Genomic DNA, 25,446 nt, shown 5'->3' with positions numbered 1-25,446 from the left:
TGTGTATGTGTGTATGTATATATTGATAGAGTGCATGAGCTGGAACAGAAGGAGAGGAAGAGATAGAATTTTAAGCAGGCTCCACACTCAGTGTGTGACACGGGGCTTGATCCCACAATCCTGAGATATGACCTGAGCTAAAATTAAGAGTTGGGTGCTTAACTGACTGAAACACCCGGGCACCCCTCATCTCTACTATTTTTAATGCTGAAGAGTCCATTCTTATTCCTTTCGAAGAACACTGTGTTCTTGTTTCATGGATGTAATATCTTCTCTGAGAATGGATGGATATATAAATAATGTATAAATTATATAATTTTTTCCTCAAAATTTAATTTTCACGCATAGTTGCTGTTTCTTCCGAGGTGTTTTTTTTTCTGTTGTGGTTGTTTTGGCCTCTTGTTTTAAAGGTCTTCCTCAGCTGTGTGGTGATCATTAACTATTAGAAGTGGACACTAAAAGGCTGATTGAAAGCTCTGTGTGTTGACTGAAACCTTTTCTGAAAAACAGTCTGGATGGGGAATCTTTGTTGTCAGTATCTTTAGGTCTTTCGTCCTGGTCTTGTGAGATTCCTAGAGAGGAATCCTCTGGTCTTTCTGGCTGGAGGTTATAAATCTGGCTGGCAGGTCCTTGGAGCTAAGTTGGGAAGAGAACTAGGGGTAGGTGTAGTGTCTCCTTATTTAGTGTGTAAACCTTCATTTGGTCCCCTGTTCTCAAAGCTGTACTTCTGTCCTCAGTTGTGCTGGTGCCCTTTATTTCAGACTTCCTTCTGGTTTGCTTTCATTGTTTGGAGGAACATTTTCTACACTTCACTCTTTTTTCACATAGTAACTTTGTATTCAATGATGGTTCTTTCCTTTTTTACACAAATTCGTTTTCCTGAACTCCTTAAAGGCTAACACCTCTAGCTTTGTAGCTCTCCAGCTCTTCCTCCTTTTGTTTTCATAAAGCATTAAAAATACGGTGTTTTTATGATACTGCTTTGCCCTGTCTTCTTCTTTCATTTTTATTCAGACCTTCTCTTTCCTTTGCTGCCATTATCCTGTTATACTCAATTTGGATTCTATTCCCGGCTGTTTTTTCTCATGATTATAGTATTGTTCTGGTTAATTTTGAGAGTTCATAGGTCCCAGAGTGGTGTAGCCCTTCCAGACTCTACTGTAGTCTCTTTGTACTCAGTTTCAGTGTTTGTTGCTGCTCTCCTGTTGGTCCACTGCACATCCCAGTGAATGTCACTTGGCTGTTTTGGAATTCTGTTGTTTTTAGCTCTGTCTGAGATGCGGGGATGCAAGTCTTCCAGCTTTCAGTTTGTTCCTACTCAGTTGTATCTTAGGGTTTGTGGGGATACTTCGTCAGTTAACATGGTATTGTTATCTGCATTTCTGGTTTTGCTGTTTTTCAAATATTTTTGTTTTTAATGGAGGCTTCAGGGAGATTTAAAACAAATGCCTGCATGGGTGCTGTCTTCCCACAGTTCCTCATAGTTCTGGTCCTCGCCCCATCCTCACTCCCACCTCTCATGTCCTCAGTGACCTCAGTTTCTGAGCATTTGGTGAGTTTTGTAGTGTCAGTTTTGTTGTTTTTGTCTTTCTCTGATGCTTTTAGGATTCTGTTTTCTTGGTTCTGTTAAGTCAGTTACCATTCTCCTGCTTTTTGGGCTCCAACATTTTTTTGTTTTTAAAGACTTTATTTATTTACTTGTCAGAGAGAGCGAGCATGGGAGCACACGCATGCATGAGAGCACAAGCAGGGGTAGTGGCAGACAGAGGGAGAAGCAGGCTCCCTGCTGAGCGGGGAGCCCGATGTGGCACTCCGTCCTAGGACCCTGATATCATGACCTGAGCCGAAGGCAGATGCTTAACCGACTGAGCCACCCAGGTGTCCCAGTCTTCAACATTTTGTTGTTGTCTTCATTCCCATTGTCTTGACTTTGTCATTGCAGTAGAGTTTTAAAAGTGAAGGGGATATAAATGCATATGTTCAACAGAAGTTTGTGCGTTCTTTTATTTAATGTATTTGTATGTGTGTTTATGTGTGTGTGTATATATATATTTCCTATAGTAGCAATATTTATAGTATTAAAAACTGTTTAGACAGGGCACCTGACTCAGAAGAGCATGCAACTCTTGATCTTCGGGGTCATGAATTCGAGCCCCACATTGTGGGCAGAGATTACTTAAATAAATGTTAAAAAAAATGTATTTCAAAAAAATATTTTTACATTGTGTCTTTGTGAGTTTTGTATGATTAGAATGAAATCTGGTTTCAGTGCAGAAACTTACTGCAGGCTCCCATGATACTGATGTATTAGCTATGAAACTTAGCATGATATTCACCTTTCTTCTTCTCCAGATGGCTTTGATATGGGTAAAACTAAACTACGTCAGATGGGATTCTGCTGAGACATTGTATACTGTATAGTTTTTCTGTCAGAAGCTAAATTCATAGGTTTAATGACCTGCTTGAACATCAGATATACTCAGCCAGGGGGAGAAATAATTTCTAGGAATATTTTTAGGATCAGAGTTAGATTATTTTTAGAAATATGAGTTAAGTGGTGTTTCATCCTTTTTTCCTGCTCTACCCAGAATACTTCTTACATTTAAAATGTTTTAATGAGTATACGTTCATGTAATAAAACTCTTGGTGGGTATGTCCAAGAATTGACTGGTGGCTGGGTTTTTGTTTTCATTTTTTAGTGACTAATTAATTGGAAATTTGTCCCCCCTACCCCTGCAGCTTTGTTGAGGTGTGACAAAAATGTGTATGTTTTAGATGTATGTGATGATTTGATATAATAGGTACATATTGTGAAATAATTACAGTGATTAAGTTAATTAACAAATCTACACTCATGTCACATAGTTACCATTTTGGAGGTTTATTTTATTCATCTTTGTATCCCCAGTGTGCCTGCCTGGAATTTAGTAGGAGTTCAGTAAATCTTTGTTGAACTGAACTAAAGTTATTGCCAAGATTTGTAAAATCAACTCACCTGTTTATAGTACCAAGAGTTGTGAAAATTGAGGCCTACCTTTGGTAGTTTTTGATCCTTTCTCTTGAGATAATTAAATCCCAAGTAGTAGTCATGTTTACCTGAACCAATGTATGTGAGTATATTGACTCTTGCAGGTATAAGAAAATTCTTCAGGATTTTTAAAATTTAAATTTTACTATTTATACTGCTAAAAAAATTCTGTAGTGTATATACATTGCCAATACTATAGCTAACGGTAGAGACATCTGCAAACTCAACCTTAATACATTTTGCTAATGCTGGTGAAAGTTTAGCTATTATGTAAGGTGATTCCATTAGTACATTGTTTTTGAGTCCAACCAAAAAAAAAGTATCCCTGTCATCATTGCCTTATCAGAAAACTTCTGCAACAAAAACTGCTAAGGCTATTCTTAATCTTCCCTTAGCGGTTGTCAAATTTTGTGTTACCTCTGCTCAGGAACGCTCTTTGACTTCTTAATGTGGGGGGCAGCAGTAAGAACCTAAGTCAGGATTGAACACTGAATCGGACACAGTGAGGAATGGCAGTGCTGGTCACTCTGTATTTAATAACAGTAACCACTGATTTTCTAGTCCAGTAAAGCTCAGAAAGTAGGAGAGAGCCAGAAAGTTCCTAGTGGAAATGATATAGGGTATTTTATGTTTAGTCACACTAAGTGCCTTTCCTTTCTGATATGATGTGGGGAAAACCTCTGTTTCCTCCCCTTCCGCCAACATATCTCTTTGAGTTCTTAAAATGCTAAATTCCTAATTCATTCTCCTTAAAACTCCTCTCACTTCCAGCTCCTCTTCTAGGGCCTCTTTGCCCCCTTATACAGATAACCTGCTCCTACCCCAACTTCTGTGAATGAGCACTTGGAGACAGAGAGATAGAGCGATCTGAGAGCCAGGGCTCAGTGGGGAGGTGGCTGCTAAGTGTGGAGAATAAAGGAGTGAAGAAAGGGGATAAGAGAAGTGTCATTTCTTTACAGTTTTCTCTAAGCCTGAAAGCCTAAAACCATTTCTACGGTTGAACTTTACCAGTCAAAAACTTGACCCAGAATATCACTAATGTGCATACCTGTGGTGGTTGCTGATTTTTCTTTATCTTTTTATTCCTGTTGTTAAAAAATGGAAGAAAATTCTGTTCCAGTCTGCCTCATTGCCCACATCTCAGAAATCCAGCTTCATCAGGCCCGCTGGGCTTGTTTTTTTGAATATCTTCCTAACCTTTTTTCCCTGATTCTTTTACATAGCCTGTATTTCAGCCAGATTGAACTATGAACCAGTCCCCATAATCTTGCCATGTTTTCCTGTTGCTGTGCTTTAACTCAAGCATTCATTCCTTTTATTTGAAATGTTCTTCCCAGGTTGTGAATCACACTTCCAGCCCATACCTCAAGCCTACTTTGAATCCACTGTCTCCATCATTTCAATTTCTTCTCCTTTCCTGTGCCTGAGGAATCCTTCCTGGAGCTCCATGTGAAAAATAATGTACTATATCACTTCCTTTGTCAATTTGAGGATTGCATTAGGGGATAGCTGATAGCTAAGATCTCTGAAACTTAGAATTTCCATGTCTTGGTTTGAAGCTGCTCTGGTCAGCTGACCTTCCCTGGCAGGAGGACCAGTAGGCTTCAGTAGCTTCAGTGGAGCTGGAATCTTCAGTCTTGGCCTAGCTTGTGGGGCTTAGGAAATTGAATATGTAATAGGGATAATTTTCTCTGAAAAATTTAATCAGAGAGTGAGCTCACTAGCATATTATGGCTTTTCTCTATCTTCTGATATCATTAACTGCTCTCCAAGCAACTGAAGAAAATGAACTTTATTTAGGAGGAAAAATACTTTATTCTACTTCTGGTCAAGGTAATTAACCCCAGCTTTTCTTTTCTGTATCTGTAAAATGGAAATACCTTATTCTTTCTTGGTACTCTTCTTTGTCTTACCAAAATGCCATGAGAACAAAAGTTTTTAGGGAGTGGAACACATATTACTGCACCCCTCCAATGGGATATCATGAGGAGAGGGTTAAGAATTATAACAGACTTATTTCTTTGATATTCAGGTATGGAATTGGCAGTCAGAAGAATATGTCTTTCTACAAGCCCATCAGGAAACAGTGAAAGACTTTAAGCTCTTGAAAAATTCAAAACTGCTTTCCTGGTCATTTGATGGAACAGTGAAGGTAATTTGAAGTACAGGTCTCTTTTTTAAAAAAGCATTCTAATATTGTAATGATTATATTTTGAAATCTGCAAGCAGATGGATGGTAAGTAACTACTCAGATTTTTAGATTTCTATTTTCTCATGCCTGTTTTCTGTTTAGTGCAGTCACCTACATCTGCTCTGTATTTAAGAGCGTCTGTACTAAAGGACACTTAAAGAGGTCAGAACAACCATTGTGCTAAAGCTCTTGTTTTATAGCTATGTATTCTAGATGATTATGCTCAGTAATACAAAATGTTCTTAAAAGTGTCAACTTCTGAATTTTTTTTTGAAGGTATGGAGTATTATTACTGGAAGAATAGAAAAAGACTTTGTCTGTCATCAGGATACAGTACTTTCTTGTGATATCTCTCCTGATGCTACCAAGTTTTCATCTACATCTGCTGACAAGACTGCAAAGGTAGGTCAAATAGTTGAAATGTGCATGCATAAAAGTTTGGTATCCATTATGTATTATGAGTTCAAATGATGTATAGTATGTTTCTGTCTACGTGTCCTTCTCAAATTTTGTGAGTTTTTAGAGGATGACATTGGAATTTAGGTGTCAAATAGATAGATGGGTAACATGAGGGCTTTTGATTTCTAGCTTACTGATGACTTTTTGTTTATTACTAATAAAATGTAGTTTCTACTATATATTATAGGTGATAAAAAGCACTGAAAGGGATTTACATTTAACTGCACATCCACAGTAAATGTTTATGTAATTATAAAAGTTGATATTTCTGAAAGTCACTTTCCAGTGAAATGATGCTGCCTCGTTGGGGACATTGACTACTCCATTCTCTTCTTTTTTTTCCTCTTTGTTAATGACCTCATCATCTGCCCATCTTACCCAGCTACAAACCTTGGAATTATGTGGGGCTCTGTCCTTTCATGCTCTGTTGATTACTTCTCAGTGTTTCTTGGCTTGTTCTTCTCTTCCTTGTCCCCACCCAGAAGATTAGGCTCTCCTCCTTCGTTGGTAGACCTACCTCTGGTCTGTGCCTCTTCCAGTTTTATCTTTCCTACGGCTGTTTGAGTCTCCAGTTGGAACACCTCTGTAACCCGGTGGTTTATAAGCCAGACTCGTTTGCCCATGACCATCTCTTTCTGCTGCGTTGTTCCTTCTATGCCAGGCTACTTTTACCTCCATCTCCTGGGCATGTGGTTTGGCTTGACACAAATTCCTTTTTTTACCTCGAAGCATTATGACTCACTCATTCTTCCAGACCTAGATTTGATGTCAGCTCTTGAGTGAACCCTTTCCTGGCCCTCAGGCAGGGTGAGCTGCTCTGCCTTCAGTGTTCCGTTACATATTACTCAAGTTTCTTAGAGCATTTATTTCATATAACTATTAACTTAACAATTCATAAGTCTGTATTCCTGATTAAACTATGAAGTTTTCAAGGACAGGGACTGTATCCAGTTCATCTTTGTACCATCAGTTCTTAGTTCACAGTGTCTGGAACATGGCAATTTCAGTAAATTCTTGTTAAATGATGATGACAGGACCACAAGGGAGAATACTGGAAAGAAAAAAAGAACATTTTGGCTGCTGAGACAGTAGGATAGTACAGTGACTAACCTTTAAATAACACTTGGCATATATTAGGCCCTGTGCTAGGAGTTTCGCTATTATCTCATTTAATCTTCACACCTCAGGTACTGTTGTCCCATTGTACAGGTGCTGAGACTGAAGCTAGAGAAGCTTATGTGGGTTAGGCCACAAGGAACTAGTCAGTGTAGGGGAGCCAGGGTTCACACTCACATTGGCTTCACTCTTTAAAATGCTCTTAACTGATTTGCTGTTCTTTCTAAAGAAGTTAAGATTACAGAAGCTGTGATTTTGGCCCTTGAGCTGAAGTTAACTTAAGTAATTAAAGGGAAAGGCAGAAAAAAACAATGTTGCAAGTTGGAATTTGGGCTTCTAATGAAAATTTATGAACTGTGGAATGTTAGACTTTCCATATGATTGAATTTATGGCTAACTAACCCTCAGGGCAGCGTTTGCAGGTACTTATTTTTAGTGTATTTACTATTCCTAAACCATCCTAATTGCCTTCCAGATTTGGAGTTTTGACCACCTCTCCCCTCTTCATGAACTGAGGGGCCACAAAGGCTGTGTGCGCTGCTCTGTCTTCTCTGTGGACAGTACCCTGTTGGCGACTGGAGACGACAATGGAGAAATCAGGGTAGGATGTTTGCTGACATGAAAGCGCTGCTCTTTCTGTAGCTTTGGCTAATGCTCTGTACCACACTGGGGACATTGTTAATGTGACTGGGAAGCACAGGCCCTGGGGTTCTGGTTGGATGAGGCATTGTTTGCTTTGTTTCCTGTGCACGTTTTATTCACAGCAGCACTCCTCTGCAGAAAAGAATTCATTTTAGTTAGAGTGAAGTGTATGAGTTAGAGTCTGTGCATGCGAGGAGGCAAATGCCCAAGTTATTTGCAGTTGGCTGTCTGCTCTTAGCTTGAAAATGATTCATCGGAATTCTTGGACCCGAACCAAAGATTGTTTATAATGGCAGAATTTGAGGAAAATAATTTTATAAATCGTTAACTAGGTTGTAAGTGAATAAATGGCAAATTCTGCAGTTTGCAGCACTGAAAGAAAAGATCTCTTAATGAAACTGTATCTGTTAGATAGTCCACATTTACAGTGTGGCCTATTGCAGTCCTCATGGGCCTGCCTGCCTCTAGTTGTGTCAGGATTCGGCAGTTGATGGGAAAAATTTGGGCACTGGGATGGCTGCGTTAGTAACCATTGTATTTGAGGAGCATCTTGTTTTTAGTTTTTTGTTTTTTACAAAGGAAGATTTAAAATTCATAAGAGAGTATGCAGTTTGCAGGAATGGAGGCATTACCAGATAGGCTGTCCAGGACAATTAAGATTCTCTTGCTTGAGGACTGAGTTACCAGCCTTCTCTATTCTAATAAATGCATGTCAACTGAAGTGGCAGGGCTGCTTTGGGGAAATTCGTTTTGCTCTGAGTTCTCCTCTTGGATGAGAGTGCTCCTTTACTGGTTATGGAGTATTTCATTTTTCTGAAACCCCTGAGGAAATAAATTCTCTTTATTTAAACAAATGTTATTAAAAAAATTTTTTTAATACATTAAACAAAAATTTTGTTTTTCTACTTGATTATTCAAAATGTAGGAAAGCTATTTATATGTGTGTGTACATATATATCTAGCTTATATCTAGCTGTCTTGCTGAATTCTTTCTAATGAATTTCTCCATTTGATTCTCTTGCATTACATTTATAAATGATGGTTTTGGTTGTTTTCCCTTGCTGTTGATGCCTCTGTATTTCTTATTCCTTTTCTGATGGGCATTTATTTGAAAAATTAGAGTACTACTCATATTAATTATCACTGGAAATAAATGAAAGCATTAGCATCTGTAATTAATTTGGTGTATATTATACATATAAAACCCTTTAGGGATTTATTGTTTAAAATATATTTGAATGACTTTAGGTGTTTGAATGACCTCTGTCAGAATTCTTAGTGGTAGATACTGGATTAGAATTCTATGGTTTTTTGTTTGTTTGTTTGTTTGTTTTTTAAGGTAGTTTCTTAGGCCTCTTTTTTTGTTTGTTCCTTTCTTCTTCCATTATTTTCTTTTTATTAAATGAAAAAAGTCACAACATTCTGACCAGTTGTTCTAAGCTCTCTTCTCTTGTTTTTTTGGAGTATGGTTTATGATAAATATTTTAAGTAATGCATTTTTGTTATAATTAGTGTTTTTTAAAAAACTGGATAGAGAATGCAATCTAAAAAAAACTCCTAAGGTATCACTGAATTGTAATTATATTTTTAAGAAAGATTTCCAAATATGTTCCAGAAGAGATGGAGAGATATAAAATACTTCTGGATGACCCTGTTAATGCATTGTATATCCTGTTTGTATAGATATGGAACGTCTCAAATGGGGAGCTGCTTCATTTGTGTGCTCCGATTTCAGTAGAAGAAGGAGCTGCTACCCATGGAGGTTGGGTGACTGATCTTTGCTTTTCTCCAGATAGCAAAATGCTTGTCTCTGCTGGAGGATATCTTAAGGTAAGAGTTCCTCAAAGACTGTGAAAGAAAAGAGCAGCCTGTATCCTATTTTCCAAGCTATTTTCACTTCCTGTTTCTCTCAGTTGGGCCTCTGACAACCCAGCAGAGTGGAAGGGCAGTTACTGTTATTCTCATCTGGTAGCGATAAGACTGAGATCTTGAAGGCTGCTTTCCTCAGCTCTCTTGGAAGTTTTGATGACAATGTTAGGAATGTTCTCTGCCCAGAGCTCTCATACTGCCCCATACTTAGATGATCAGAATGACTAGAAAGTTGGGTGTTTAACTTAATTTTATTTTCCACATCACTAATTGTTAACTCTTGGTTTGAAAGTCTTTAAAAAAATTTATTTGTGAAAAAAAATTCTTTCATGAAATTTTTTTCTTAAATATTAGTAGTAGTAGTGGTTGTTGTAGTGGTAGTGAGAATAATAGCGGCAACATACTGCTTTATTTTATAGCCTACAAAATGCTTTCTTTACATAATCTCATTAGCCAGCTTTGTGAAGCTTAAATTTAATTATCCTTGATTTATAGAAGAGGAAACTGATGTTCATGGAGGTTGTGTTCCTAAAAAGTTATGCAGTAAGGTGGTTTGTATAAACTTATTTTTAGAGAATACAGAGGCCAAGGACTGAATGTGTTGTCATGCCTCAGGGTCATTTTTGGTGCTTGCATCTATTTATCCATCAGAGTGTGTTAAGGGCGCCTGGGTGGCTCAGAGGGTTGGGTGTCTGCCTTCGGCTCAGGTCGTGATCCCGGGGGCCTGGGATCAAGTCCCACATCGGGCTCCCCGCTCAGCAGGGAGCCTGCTTCTCCTTCTGCCTCTCTCTCTCTGTCTCTTATGAATAAATAAAATTTAAAAAAAAAATGTGTTAAGTGCCCACTCTGTGCTAAGATACTGCTGTATGGCACAGTGATTAAGACTTGGTTTTTGCCTTCCAGTGTCTCATAGTCTGGGGGAAACAGACAGTAAATTGTCTCTAAAGTATAGGAGGGTTCTGGGACATGTCTGCATAAAGATAATGGAGTTAGCAGAGGTTTCTTAGGGGAGTGCTTGGAGTGAGTGTTTTGAATGGTGGTTCACTTGTGAAAGGGATTAAAGATACTACATATTGTACTGGCCACTTAAAATAGATTCCTAATAAATTAGATCTTACAGTACTTTTATTTCTCCCTGAAAACATCCAAGTGTGGGAAATGATTCTGATTAATTATCTGACACAGTATAGATATTCAAAAAATTTGAAGTTTTTGGTTATATGAGACCCACATAATTGCAGTTTTACTCAGCCTAAAAATCTAGCTTATAAGGAGGACAATTTTTAGCTGTATGAGGGGATGTTTGTTAGAACCCTTTCAAAGAGTTTGCATTGAGAATACAATGCTCTTTATAAAATGTTGCACTGAACTATACCTTTTGGGGCACACCTTTAGTTATGGGGAGGGGAATCGTGAAACTATCACCATTTGTTTTCCTTCAGTGTAAAGACAAACTGACTCTTAGACTGCTCTGAGCATGATGCAGGGGGTCTTGAGCTCCATTAAGTGCTGAAAAACTTAGTCGCTCAGCTTTGACACTGAACTTCTAGAGACCATGTCATGTGATGCCCTGGGCCCCATAGAAGGCTGTCACATAATTATGAATCTGGTTTACAAGATGTGATAGTAATTAGTGACTGGATTTCAGAGTTCTTGGAGAACCTTGAAATCAGCAGCAGAATAGGTGTCTGTAGTGTAGGGGTTTGTGTCTTAAAAGTGTAAGAACCTATAGACTATACATTCAGTCTGTATGTTTGAGTGACAGGCTTTCTTCCCTCTGGTTTGATTACTAGCCTGGCTAAACTGATTATGATCTAGCCCAGCCTGCATCCACCCAGCATGTTAATGAGACTATCAAAAGCACAGAGCAAATTAAAAGTAAAAAGGAACAGCTGCTGTAGTGTCCAAAGAAATGGGCCTTTTGAGTCTGTTTACTAAGGAATCCAAGCTATATAAATTGAATGTCAGTAAGATAAAGTAGACATCCAGTAGCTAAAAAGCTCTTAACTTTCAAAGTTATTTCTATATATAAAGTAAAAAGGTAATGTAATTTAGCTGTTTACTTGTGTTATGCCATGGAGTACATACTGTTAGAATGACAATTCCACGTTAAACCATTCTTATGAGAAGAAAGTCTGATTTGAAATATGGAATACATGCTGATAAATGCAGGTGTGCCATTCCTTAGAAGCAATAGAATGTAATGGTCAGGAGCGTGAGTCTTGGGCAGATTGCCTAAGGTCAGAGCCTGGCTCTGTCCCTCGTTAGCTTTGTGATTTACAGAGATTGTTTAGTCTCTCTATGCCTCGATTTTTCTCATCTGTAAAATGAGTATAATATCTATTTCAGATTTGGGAGGGTTAAAGAAGTTAATACATGTTAATATACGTAGTGTTAAAGGAGTTAATACATACATACATAGTGTCGCATAGTGTACCCTAAGTAAATGTTAACTATTTTAATTCACTTTATTTCTTAAGCAGTTTTAGCTTCACAGCAAAACTGAGCAGAAAGTATAGAGTTCCCACATATCTCCTGACCCACACACGCTGCCGCACTATCACCAGAGTATCAATAGAGTGGTACATTTGTTAGAATTGATGAACTTCAATTGGCACATCACTAGCACCTTAAGTTCATAGTTTACATTAGGGTTCACTGTTGGTGTTCCTTCTGTGAATTTTTCTTCTTAAGATTTATTTATTTGAAAGAGAGAGAGCATGCATGCATGTGTGGGGTAGGAGAGACAGGGGAGAGGGAGAGAGAAAATCTCAAGCAGACTCCTTGCTGAGTGTGGAGCCCAATATGGGGCTCAATCCAACGACCCTGAGATCATGACCTGAGCTGAAGTCAAGAGTTGGATGCTTGGGGCTCCTGGGTGGCTCAGTCGTTAAGCAGCTGCCTTTGGCTCAGGTCATGATCTCAGGATCCAGTCCATATCAGGCTCCCTGCTCAGGGAGAGGCCTGCTTCTCTCTCTCCCACTCCCCCTGCTTGTGTTCCCTCTCTTGCTATCTCTCTCTGTCAAATAAATACATAAAATCTTAAAAAAAGAAAAAAAAGTTGGACGCTCAATGGGACTGAGCTGCTCAGGCACCTCCATTCTGTGAATTTTGACAAATGTATAATGACATGTGTCTACCATTATAGTATTATACGGAATAGTTTCGATGCCCTAAAAACTCCCTGTATTAGTTGTTTTTAATGTCATTGTTTTTTAGTCCATATTCAAGTTAGTGGCTGGTGTAGTGTTTCTGAGTGGTTTGTTTGAATAGAGGGAGAGGTGGTGGGAGCACTAGATTAGGTACCAGAAACCGTTCCAGCTTGGCCACCTGCTAGCAGCATCATCTTGGGTGATGAGGCCTTTTTTCTCTCAGAACTGTGGTTTCCTTATTCGTAAAATGAGGCAGTTGGACTAGGTGATCTCTAAGGGCCTTACTATCTCTATGATTTGCTTCTAGTGACTAAAAACTAGTGAGTCTTAAGTAGGTGGAATGTGTCCTCTGCAGTCATGTTACATTGCTATTTTATAAAGCAAAATTGTCAGTTCTGAAAAATTTCGAGTTAGTACAAGTTGTGTCAGTGAGGTTTACTGAAGTCCGTGGGGTAGACTTTCGTCAGTTACTATTACTAAGTGAACAGAAATAGCTGGCCCAGTCAGCTGCTAGAGTTCTAGGCACTGCCCCAGATACAACAATGAGTGACACCATTATTTTGTTAATAATACTCTGAATCTCAGTGTCCCTTTTCAAAAGGTGTTCATGTACATTGTCTCTTTTGCCCTTATTTCAGCTGTGAGATACATGAGTAAGCTTTATGATCTCCATCTGGTAAATGACTATGAACACTGTGTAATCTTGGGGAATTCAGTTATCAGGAGGAGAAAGGGAGGATTTGGCCAGAGCACCTGCTGCATTTGAGATGTTCAATATTTATTTAGCAAATAAACATATAGGCTATTTTAGAGAAACTTGGTCATCGGCTCTTGAATCATTCCTGGTGAAAAAGAAGATTCAGTAGAGAGAATATTCTGTCTGGTAGTGTCTATCAGAATACCAGTCTGTCTGCAAAGGGACATTTTTAAAGAAAAGAGGGGCATTCTTCTGTTCATTCCAATGAGAAAGACATGCAGGCAGCAGAGTTCAGTTCAGTCATAGCCATGGTGGACTTGGTACAGCCTTGTGTCTGTACCTTTCAATAGGCTGCACATTTTCCCAGCATGCCTTGCAGTGGGGCTGTGTTTGGTAGCTTTGAGGCAGTCACCAGGATTAATCAGGAGAGGCTGACCAAGTTGATTATACTATATTCAGCTTTAAACTTTAGACTTTTCCCCCTGCTTTTGCCTCAGGTTTGAGAGTGGGGAGGTGATAGGGTGAAGGAGTTAGCTGGCACTACAGTTATCGCACAGAGTAATTACCAATCTAATGAGAATTTTATTTTTCTCTGAACAGTGGTGGAATGTTGTCACTGGGGAATCCTCACAGACCTTCTACACAAATGGAACCTATCTTAAGAAAATACACGTGTCTCCTGACTTCAAAACATATGTGACTGTTGATAATCTTGGTATTTTATATATTTTACAGATGTTAGAGTAAAGTAGTTAAGAATTAATGTAAGTTGATCTCTTTTTAATTTTGAACTGGAAAAAATTCTAGTGAAACTCTGTATTTCGACTTTTTATAAAGCTGTGAATTGTTTTGCAGTTACTGCATTCATTACAAAAGTGTTTGTGGTTGGATGAATAATATTAATGTAGCTTTTTCCCAAATGAACACACCTTTAATCTTGTTTTTCATAATCATCATCATTATTGTGAACAGTTTGTCCTTAAGATGCAAATGAAAATGTAGATACGTACCTTGTTATACTGTTGGTAAAATTCTCTCTTGATGCATTCAAATTGGTTGACATAATTAATGAGAATAATTTGGGGGAAATATGTATTTTAATGCTATTATTAAGCAGGCTGTGCCTCAGGGTAGCAGACCTGCCTTCTGAACCACATATACCCCAAGGGGGACAGTTCTCCCAATTACATTCTTGGCGCTTATTTGCACCCCTTAAATTTTCTTTTAAAATATTATGTCTGCTTGCATAGTTTGCAGCATTTCTTTTAATTCACTTGATAAGTGAGTGTTGGATTTCATAAGTTCTTTGAAGCAAAAGATCTTGGGAAGTAAAAATTACACCTGTTGAAGAGAGAAGATTTTATTGGTCTACCTTTTCCTCACTAGCTGATGGCAGATCTGTGCCGCAGCTGGACTCCAGTTGTCAGTCTCTGAGTTGGGTGCTGTCCTGCTTGCTCTGGTTTTCCATGTACCAGATTTGTTACTTGACTGAACTTGACCTTTCATAATCCTCACTTTTTCTTTTTTTTTTTAAGCAATTGTTCCATAGTTGAATTTTTATAAATTAGAATAATTCGAGAGGAGCCAGTTTTAACAGAAGATAAGTTTTAACAGAATTTTTCTAAGAAATATAGTAAAAAACCATTTTCTTTTAACTCTGTTTACTCAGACGAATGGCGCGGTCAGTGCTGTCCTAAGTGAATTTCAAGAGAATTCTCAGTGGTTTTCTATGCAGTAACAAAAGAGTCATTGTGACTCTGGAAGATGGCACTTTTAACCTACCTACCAGCTATGCTGTTTTCCTTCTCCTTTTCCCCACCTTTCCTCCTTCCTTCCCGCCCTCCCTTCCTCCCTCCAAAGCTGATCGGGAAAGATAGCTCTTGAGGGAACAAGCTTATCAACTAGTTTTTTTTTTAACGTCCTGATTAGGAACCTTAATTGCAGTTTAAGTCTCCATTTCCCCTGACAATACATTGTTAAGGGAAATGGCAATAAATTAATAATAGATGTGGTTCATATCAGAAAATAACCAAAATTCAAAAATGTTGCTGCTGCAATAGAAACTAAATCAAAGAAGTATTAGTGTTAATAGTAAGTCAGTAGTGAGCCAGTTTCTGTTTTGGTGTGTATTAGATGTGGTGTAGGTAGGAGGGCCTAGACCACTCCAGATGTATTTTAGATTAAATATTACTGTTTAGCATTTAAGGGAGCCATAGATAGAATTATTAAGGAGATTTTGCTTTTTTTTTTTTTTATGATGGGTTGAGGAACTAGTTTATAGGCTTACTGTGATTTAAATAAATGTGATGTGAAAATCTTAATTTTATGAAAGAATTTCTATAAATGTATGTTGTGCTTAGAGTATCCAAATCATAATTTGATTTGCGTACAGTGTTTAGGAACTCATTTATAACTCGGAGTATAAAGTATTAACTTTTGGAATTAAAAGCCACCTGACTTTCGTCAGTTACTATTAAGTAACTTTTCGTCAGTTACTATTAAAGTATAGAACAAACGTCGGCTTTTAAAAAACCTTGATTGGCCCTTGTCTTTAAAATAAGAAGAAAAATGGGAAGAAAGGTAACATGACAAAAAGGCAAGGTAAAAAGCAAGGTAATGTGAAGGAAAAAGAGAAGCCTAGTATCATGGAGCTGCAGTTTTCCAGGCAGCTCAAGGGGTCAGTCAAGGGGAGGGTTTTGTTTTGTATTTGCAGATGAGCATTTTTCAAGCATTTTCCCTTGCTTTATTTTTTTGTAATGGAAATTACATTGCATTTTGTATATGTAAAGGGTTTTTTTTACATTGTATGTGTCCTATATGTTTTGAAAACTGTTTTGTATTTATGATGCAGGTCACGATTTTTTTTTTTTTTGCTTTGGTATACATTTTAATACATGAAGTAAAAAAATTTTATAAAAAATAAAATTCTTAAAATATTTTTGAAAAACATTCTCAGATTGTTTCAGACTCCTTGCTTGTCCTTTGTTGATTAGAAAACAAATGTGAAAGGCCTTCAAACTGAAGCTGTCATCCTTTCTATTAATGCTTTATCAACTATGTCTAATTTAATTTTATCAAAATTTTATCTCCTCAGTTTATCTCTGATTGCTACCTGATGTGACTGGCATGGTGAAGAGCCTGTAAAGAAGAGAATTCATTTATTTCCTCTTTCATTCAGTAAATATTTATTGAGATCTACCATGTGCCTGGCGTTTTTTGTAGGAATTGGGGATATAAAAGTGAGCAAACAGTCTTTTTCCAACTGTGGTATGGGCCAAGGAGAGGCAGAATAAAAGTAAATAGAATCTATAGCAAATTAGTTGGTATGTTTGAGTGGGGAGGGGAGAAGCTTTACAGTTTTAGATGGAGGTGCTCACGGAGAAGGTGGCACTTCAGTCCACACCTGGAAGGTGAGGGAGTGAGTCATCCAGGTATCTGGAGATTCCCAAGCGAGAGTGCAGTGAGCGCAGACAGGACAGTGGATGGGCTGCTCTGTTAAAGAAGTAGCAAGGAAGCTGGTGTGCCGCTGGAGAGTAACAAGAGGTGCGTCACCGTGCAGGGCCTCCTCGGCAACTGTAAGGACTTTAAGTGCGGTGGGAGCTACTGGATTAGTTCGGGCAGTGGAGTGATCTGACTTAAGCTTTAGGTGGCTCCTTTGGCAGTGGGAAATTGAGATTCAGTTGAAAAGGGGGACAGGCATGGGGTACCAATGAGAAACTTTTGCAATAATTTGGGCAAAATGAAGGCAGCTGGGCTAGGATGGCAATAGTAGGGGGTGTGACAGTTGGATTCTGTATATATTTTAATGATAAGAGTTAATAGGATTTACCAGTGGATTGGTTAAAGATTGTGAGGGAGACAAGTTAAGAATGATGCCAAGTCTTCTGCCCATTTTTTGACGTGATTATCTGTTTTGTGTGTGTTGAGTTTGAGGAGTTCTTTATAGATCTTGGATACCAGTCCTTTGTCTATAGTGTCATTTGTGAATATCTTCTCCCATCCCGTGGGTTGCCTCTTGTTTTGTTGACTGTTTCCTTTGCTGTGCAGAAGCTTTTGATCTTGAAGCATAAGGAATAACACGGAGGACACTGGGAATTGGAAAGGAGAAGTGAGTTGGGGGAAATCGGAGGGGGAGATGAACCATGAGAGACTGTGGACCCTGAGAAACAAACTGAGGGTTTTGAAGGGGAGGTCAGTGGGGGTTTGGGTGAGCCTGGTGGTGGGTATTAAGGAGGGCACGTATTGCATGGAGGACTGGGTGTGGTGCATAAACAATGAACCCTGAAAAAAATTAAAAAAAAAAAAAGAACGACACCAAGGTTTTGGCTCTTTGGCTTGAACTATTGGAAGGAGATTAGAGTTGCCATTAACTGAGATGAGGCAGGGTTTTAGACATAGTAAGTTTGAGATGGCCATTAGATATCCAAGTGGGGATGTTGAGTGGGTGGTTGGATTAAAAGGTCTGGAGTTCATGGGAAAAATCTGTGATGGCAATATAAATCTGAGAATCATTAGTGAATCAAATGTATTTAAAACCATAGGATCAGATGAGATCAGCAGTCAAACAGGTGTTGATAGACAAGATTGGAGTCGTAAGCCAGAGTCCAGGGCAGTGTGAAGTTGGTGAGATGAGGGAACAGCACAGGAGACTGAGAAGGACCACAAAGAATAAGAATTGCAGCGTGGTGTGGTAAGTTATAGTGAATGCAGTGGGTGTGGGTCTCTTAACTCAATGTGATTTTGGGCAAAATTTCTTTATTGGTTTGTTTGTTCAGCCACCTGCTTGTCTTTCCCATATGGCTTGCATATCTACTGTGTGCCAAGCACTATTTTAGGTAGCAGCTGGGGCAATACATAAATACATTTTAATTGTTAGGAGAAATTGGGAATAATAGATAATAAGAAAACAAGAAAATATCAGCAGTTGTTGTATCTGTAAAATGGGTATCTGTTCTTCCTTTTCATGGTTGTTGTAAAGATTTAATAAGATAATGCTCATGAAGTACTTACCTCAGCGCTTGGACCAAGAAAGTGCTCAGTGAACATTCCTTAGTGTAATTCAGGTCGTGTCATCTTTGGCCTGACAGCAGTTTGCTGGCTGCTGTTCAGTCATGTCCCTTTGCTTAATCTTTCCAAAGTGCCATCTTAATCTTGTCACTTCTCTTTAAAACCCTGGACCTGTTGTGTGCTCTCTTGCCTCTGTGTCTTTGTATACACTGTTCTCTCTTCTGTACTCCCCATCTCATGGCTAATTTTTCCCCGATTCCTTCTTATCCTTCATATATTCTTTGAGATAACCCTTCTGCTGAAGGTCTGCCCAGTCCTTTCGTTGTGCCCTCTTCTCTGCCATGACTTTTAGCACCCTGTATTATTTACTTTTTGGAGTCCCTCATTAGATCATAAGCTCCATGAAGCCAGGTCTATGTCTTTTACACCACAGCCTAACATAAGCCTGGCTCCAGTTGGGAGTCTCAATAAATATTTGTTGAATGAAATTCCTGTATGTATGCTTGAGTGCCCGTAGCACATTCTATGTTCTCCCTCTGCACTAGGGTATCAAGAGGCTAATTAAGAAGTAGCAGGTCACCAGCATTTTCTTTATCTTTCTGCTTTAGTTTGGCATTTTATTGTGAAGCATCATTAGAGGAAAGTAAAACTTCACTTGAATAAAAAAGATTTGCTTCTAGATTATATGAAATGAATAAACATGCTCCTGAAGTGTTTAAGTTGGCAAGTATGGCAATCTATTATTCAACATTATGTTACTATAATTTACTTACCAACCTTTAGAGAAGGAGGAAATGATTTTCGAATAATTCTTGGTCTCTGAAGATTGTCACTTGAATAGATTTCCTTGCTCGTAACCCCTCCCCTTAAAACTATGGAGATACTATACAGTTATTAAATGCCTGAATTAGAATATCAGCTGCTATCAGGCTATGAGTTTAACCATAGAATTATAGTGTAGTTGTGTATATTCACAGGGAAGGGGTAGAAAAATGTGCATCATACGTGGGACTCACCAGAGACCAAGTCTTTGAAATCATTTGGCAACAACAGCGTATTACTTCTAAGGTGATGTAAGAAGACCATAACTTGGGGAAATTTTCATTTAAATTATGATTCAGGAAAATGAGCTGCTGGTGTTCGTTGTAAATTCATTTATGAGGTTAGGTCTTCAGAACGGGGAATACGGCTTATCACAGAGAAGTGAACAGAAAATCTGCCTCTGTGATTTCCCATCACCCAGGGCTGGAGTAAGTAACTACAGAGAGCATGCCAGGCCCAAGTTTGGGTGGCATGTTTCTGAGCAACTGATCAAACTGGAAAACACCCAGTAGCTGAATGAATGTGCTAAGCTCCTGCTTAGCACAAGATGGCTCTTGTGGGGAGCGGGAGCACACATTTCACCATCCATTCAAATTTTCATCGCCTCCCCAGCCCTTATTCTGTCTTCATAGTACTTGAGTGGATTTGCAGACTCTGCGGTCCTAGCCGAGAGAGGAAGAACTACACCCCAAGCAGTTAATCTGTGACAAAGCCAAGGCCACAGTCCAAATCTGATTTTCTTTATAGAGAGACCCAGTTAAATGTTAAAGTTAAATGTTAAATGTTAAATGTTAAAGAGACAAGTTAAATGTCAGTTTCAATTGGAAGTGGAATCCTCCTGGGTTTATGGCAGGTGAACACTAGTCTAGGGGTCAAGGCTTGGGTTTCAGCCCCTGAGGAAGATTTTGGAGATCTGTGTTTTTCATCTCTGATTCATTTTTAATTAGCAGTGATTCTAAACCCTTCATCTTGTGTTTATTTGCCCCACTCTGTCAGATAACTTTCTGATACCTAACAAATCCTTTTTAGAAGGAAGGAAGGAAGAGCTGTTATTTTTTTACTGTTGTTTTCTGTGCCAGGTCCTATGCTGGGCACATTCCACACATTATGTAATTGAATCCTCACAACAGGGCCGCAAGGTATTATCTCTTGTCTAGATGTGGAAACAGGTGCAGAGAGGTTAAGTCGCCAGCGCCCCACAGCGAAGTGGTGGAGCTGGGGTGTTGGGTCCATGCAGTTGGCCACCTCATTAAAGCCCCTGGGTGAGAGGATCCAGGAACATCATTTCAGTTCTGCGCTTTAATTCATTATTCATTTCACTCATTCACATCATGTGTCATGACTGCTTCTAAGGCCTGAGCTGTCAGAGGTGGTCCCTGCCCTTGAGGAGCTTCTACTTTTGGTATTCTGGTTAGCCCATCTCTGTGTCTGTAGGGATTGCTCCTTGGAAAAAAAGAACCAGGGTCCATTCTCGTAGGATCCAAATGGATGGCAGAGGTTGGGGGATGTTTTGGGTTTTCCAGCCTTTGGCTACTACCCAGCCTGGTCTCAATTCTCATATGATTCAAGCATTGAACATGGAAGGTAACAGCCTTATGGCCTGCTCCCTGGAGATGCTTATTTCTCCTTTGAAACTCTTAGGGGGTTCATTTGAGATTAGTGGCAGCCCTTCTTCTGCCACCTGATTTCATTTCCTTTTCTCCTCTACCCTCCATTTGAAAAGGTGAGCCTCTCAGAGCCTCAGTTTCCTTATTTGTCAAATAGGGACCACAATACTTGATTGCAGAGTTTTTTGTGAGGGTTGAAAGATATGTCAGGCATCTGATACAGACCTCAATAGCATTATTATCTTTTGTTTCAGTTATAAACTTCCATTCCTTTGTTGCCCATGTTTCCATGATTTATGAAGGGGGAACCTGTGACTTTGCTTTCTCTAGGCATCCTTTTCTACCTCGTGGTAGGTCTTTCTTTTGAGCTGTCTGAAACTTTCTTCTCTTTGGGATGTGTTTGCACCCATGAGTAGTGGAGGATTGGAAATGAGAATGGAGAAAAGAGACCTTGGGCTTGCTGCTTGGGTTTGGTGCTTGAAAGTATGGTAGAACTCTGGCTTTGGCTGTCAGGTGTATCCAAGTTCAAATCCTGGCTACAGTAACGTCCTAGCTGTGTGACTCTCAGCAAATGTTTTAATTTTCTCTTCCAAAGGAGCCTCTGGTGTGCTGCCCAACTTCTCAGGGGATCAGGAGGGCCTCATCCATCCAGGGATGAGGATTCTTACACTTTGTTGCACCAAAATTATCTGGGAAATCTAAAAACCTCCCTAAACCCAGACCTCATTCCAGACCAATTAATTCAGAATCTCTGGAGATGGGACCCAGGCATCCATATTGTTTTAAAGTTCCCCAGTTGATTCCAGAGTGCAGTGGAGATTGAAAACCAGTACCCTTTGCTCTGTTGCCCTTGATGACCAGGCCATTGCCAGTTCTTCTGTCCAGCTGCCAGCTTTGATGACTGCTTCTACAGTGTGCTCCCATACCTGCTCTGCCATGACAACCTCAGGAGTGTTGCTGGGCAGCACAGATGTTTGATATGTCTATTATATTAACACAGATGTGGGGATCTTTTGTGGTTGGATTTGATGGTTAATTTATAGAGCAACTCTTTTAAGGTTATTACCATCAGTTCCTCCTCTGGTCATGGCTTTTCTATCCAGGTATCTCACCTGTGTGACTTGGTTTCACTTTTTACCTAGTGCCATGATTATTCCCATCATGGCAGACACTGTTGGTGGCCATCCTAATATCCAATCTGTCCCTTTTCCTCACTAACAACTCCTTTATTGTTGGGGGCTGCAATTTGCTCAGCTAAAATCAATAGCTACATTTTCCAGCTGCCTATACAGGGGTGGCCAAAGAGTTGGGGGTTGAAGCTTCCAGGAAAGCTCCTAAAAGATTGTCTTACTCAGTTGGGGGGTAGGAGACCTTAGGTCATTATTCTTTTTATTGTCTGGAATGTGGATGTGCTGGGTAATGCTCCAGCAGCCATTTTATGATCATGAGGTGACCTTACAGATGTTATATGCTAAGGATGACAGAATAGAAATGTAGAAGGAGCTTGTTGACCTCCTATTCCAGCCCTATACGATTTCTGAAATTGATATTACATGAGAAAAAAATTCAACCCTTTCCTGTTTAAGAGACGGTTATTTCTGATCTTTGCTACTAGTCCCTAAATTCAGTTCCTGATAATAAACCAACCTGGTGTATAAGAGTAGTCCAACAAATGTCAGTGACTCTGCATCTCTGCCTCCTCCACCCCCTCACTCTAGCCACAGACACACTGTTCCTCCTCTGATAAGTACTGGACATCTAGCTGGCTGTGAGGCTGTTGAAACTTGGTGGAATCTCAGAAAGTCACAAAGAAGTGATGCATGGATCACGCCCAGCCCACAGATGAGTTTTATTTGGCCCACACTTATTTTTTAAAATGCTGAGTTTGTTGCCAGCATTTGGAAATCTGGTGATTTTGCATAAATACTGATTTCTTAGAAAATCTGTTGACCCAGGGTCTTTATTTCTGCCTGGCAACAATCAGCTGAAAGTAAGTAGGAGCTGCCCCCTGAAATGAGACAGTTGCTCTGTAGATCATCACATCCTCCCTCACTCATGACACCTGCATGGCTCTGAAACCATATGAGTTTGCAACTTTCCATCTCCCTACCCAGACACACACTCCGGAAATGGCCTGCTTGAATGGTATTCCTGAATTTCCTGTGCCTTTCTTCCCAGTCTCCCTTGACTCAACACTTAGCACATTGCGGTTTCTGTTTTTGTTTTTTTTTCCTCTCAGAAAACTAAGCATGCACTTTCGATAAGTAGAGAGAAATCAGCCTTTCAAATGTCAGAAAACAGCTGATGTTGCTTCTCACTTGGAGGCGTCTTGGCTTCCCTTTTCACATATCTTATGGAGGAGAGGCAGTAAGAGGGAGAGCTGTAGGCTCCTCACGGAGCAGCTGTTGGGATGCTTCATTGAAGAGGCACTGAGACATCCAGAGGACAATTAAATTATTGAATATGGATTTCCTTGAACGGCTTTTATTACCATGTCATGAGTAAGAACAACCCCATCTCAGCTTGCTCATACTGTCCTCTGAGACGTAACTTAGATGTTTCCTAAATGGCAGGACTTGGAAGATGCGCATTAGCTCTGCTGTGCTTGTGAGGACTGTTCTGTGACATGCATGCCCTTCAGTTGTCTGAACCCCTGAGAAAACCTCAGCTGTTGCAGGGACCCTAATGGAGCTGTACAGTGCAGAGTCTCCTTTGCATTCTGATGTAGGTTTTTATACACTTGGTCATTAACTAGTCTTGGAAAGTTAAATGCCTATGCAGCTTTTACAAACCCAGGTCTCTGGGGTTTTCGAGAGTAAAACAAAAACTATTTCAATGATAAATAATTTGTAGCTACAATTCCTTACGATACACAATGTGCAGTGTGTTGGGTCAGGAATGACCATCTTTGCATTAACAATTCTAAGTAGAATGGAGCCACGATGAACACAGAGGAAGTTGTCAGTGAGTAGATTGGCCTGGGATGAAGAGAGGAAACAGTTAAGTGGGATTGGTATTCCTAGGTCTGCAACAAATTCTTGGGGTTAATTCCCCTACAAAAATAAGACCTGGCTCATGGGTACTAACGGAATTTCACAGTATGCAGGATGGTGATTGGGCAACGAGCCTCAGGAAATTCTCTGCCTCCTTTGGAGCTGGTTTCTGTGGGACACAGGACTCTGTTGCTGGGGCAGCCAGATGCCTGGGTTCATTTGTACATTTTCATAGACAGCAGTAAATGGGAATGGGGTGGGCTAGGTGTAGGGGGGCCAGGAATGGAGTAGGGGGCGGGTTGATGCAGCCTTGGTGCAGGTAGACTCTGCTGGCCTGTGTAGGCTGGTTCCCCAATTATATTTTAAGAAAATGTGTTTATTACCGTCAGATTGCTTGATTTTCATAGGAAACATACCCAGTGAATAACTTATATAAAAAGAGAACTGAAAAAATGTCTTAAAAAAAGGCTTTGCTCTATATAGACTTCTGAACAGTCATTATATTCCAGTTCTGTGGGAGAATGAACTCTGGAGGCTAGCCCACTCATCACATTTTCCTTTCTGTTCAGAAGTAGCTTAAGAGCAATGTTACTTGGGGTCCAGGTGTGAATTTTTATTTTTGAGAATTTGGCCATGTGTTCATTGCCTAAGCCTGTTTACTGGCCCGTCATATCCAAACATTATATACCCCAATAATATTCCTAACTATTCCAACAGAAAATCTGGTATGTCGAGAAAAACCACTGCCATGACTTATTAATGAATTAACTAGGCATACTTTTCATAGCGTTCATTCACCCAAACTTATCATAGAACATAATATAAGAAAAATGAGTAATTGAATTAAAGTTCTTTTTTGGAATAGTACTAGCATTCAAGGATCACGATTGCCCGTGGATACTGCACTCACTAATGTGCCAGACTCCCCCTTCAAGAAATCAGCTGCATATCCCTTCATTATATGTGCTGGCTCTCTTCTATTTACCCCTTAGATCTCTCCTTCCTCTTCCCTGCCTTATGTAGACCATATCAATGGGCTCCTTGTCTTCTGGCTTCCAGTGGGTTCAGGTAATGCAAGGTGGAGAGTGAGATCAGGCTATTTTAATCCCTGGCTCCCTCTCTGAGGGCCACTACCGCTGGCCATGTCCCCCAGCCCCCTCCATAGTCTTCTCCTTTCCCATTCTCCCTCAGGCCATTACCAGCCCAGAGACACTGTTCCACCCGTCTGTTTCCCTTCATGCTGCCAACACCTATGTAAGTATTCTATTTATTAAACTCTTAAAATATCCCAATCGGAATGTGCCATCTGCTTCATGCTGGGACCATAACTGATAACAAATAAGCATTTGATCCACAGAGAGAAGACTGCTGACCTCTTGGTGGTTACCAAAGATAAAAAGGGGCCAAATTAGCCCAGTTGAAGCATTACCATCTAAAATCCCAGCCCAAACCTTTCTTCAGGAAACCTGCCCTTTCTGCCTCTGTGAATGTCACTCCCTCTCTCAGGTTGGTTTTAGTGTTTTCAAAGCTATGTGTCCGTGCATGTCTGGCTGGTAGCACCCCATATGTTTTGGTGTGTGTTTCAAAGAGTAACAGACTTAGATCCAGGAGTGCAGGGAGATCTCCTGAAAGTCACAGGATATAGAATGTGAAATGTTGATCTTTCCGGTATCTCTAATATGGCCCTATATCATTTGATGTGCAGCTGGCACATGTGTTTTAGAAAAACGGAAGGATTGATGTTATGTAATGTTTTAACCCCTACCAAAATTTATATGTTGAGGCCTAATCCTCCAATGTGATGGTATTTGGAAGTGGGCCTTTGGGAGATAATTAGGTTACATGGGGGTATTGATGGTGGAG

The 25,446-nt window shown here is 39.7% G+C and overlaps 1 protein-coding gene across 1 annotated transcript in view; it reads left to right on the top strand.

Annotated features, from left to right (window-relative positions):
- The window catches only part of APAF1 (apoptotic peptidase activating factor 1), an 86,717-nt gene extending 70,364 nt beyond the window's left edge, over positions 1–16,353 (top strand). The window contains exons 24-29 of the mRNA XM_080810432.1: positions 5,061–5,180; positions 5,496–5,621; positions 7,270–7,395; positions 9,120–9,266; positions 13,755–13,918; positions 16,249–16,353. Coding sequence (XP_080666558.1) covers positions 5,061–5,180; positions 5,496–5,621; positions 7,270–7,395; positions 9,120–9,266; positions 13,755–13,901 — 666 coding nt within the window. The 3' untranslated portion in view covers positions 13,902–13,918; positions 16,249–16,353. The remainder of the gene's footprint in view (positions 1–5,060; positions 5,181–5,495; positions 5,622–7,269; positions 7,396–9,119; positions 9,267–13,754; positions 13,919–16,248) is intronic.
- Positions 16,354–25,446: the final 9,093 nt, after the last annotated feature.

Source organism: Martes martes (genome assembly GCF_963455335.1).
Source record: "Martes martes genome assembly, chromosome: 8".
Taxonomy (NCBI): domain Eukaryota; kingdom Metazoa; phylum Chordata; class Mammalia; order Carnivora; family Mustelidae; genus Martes; species Martes martes.
This window is presented reverse-complemented; position numbering and strand designations above follow the sequence as displayed.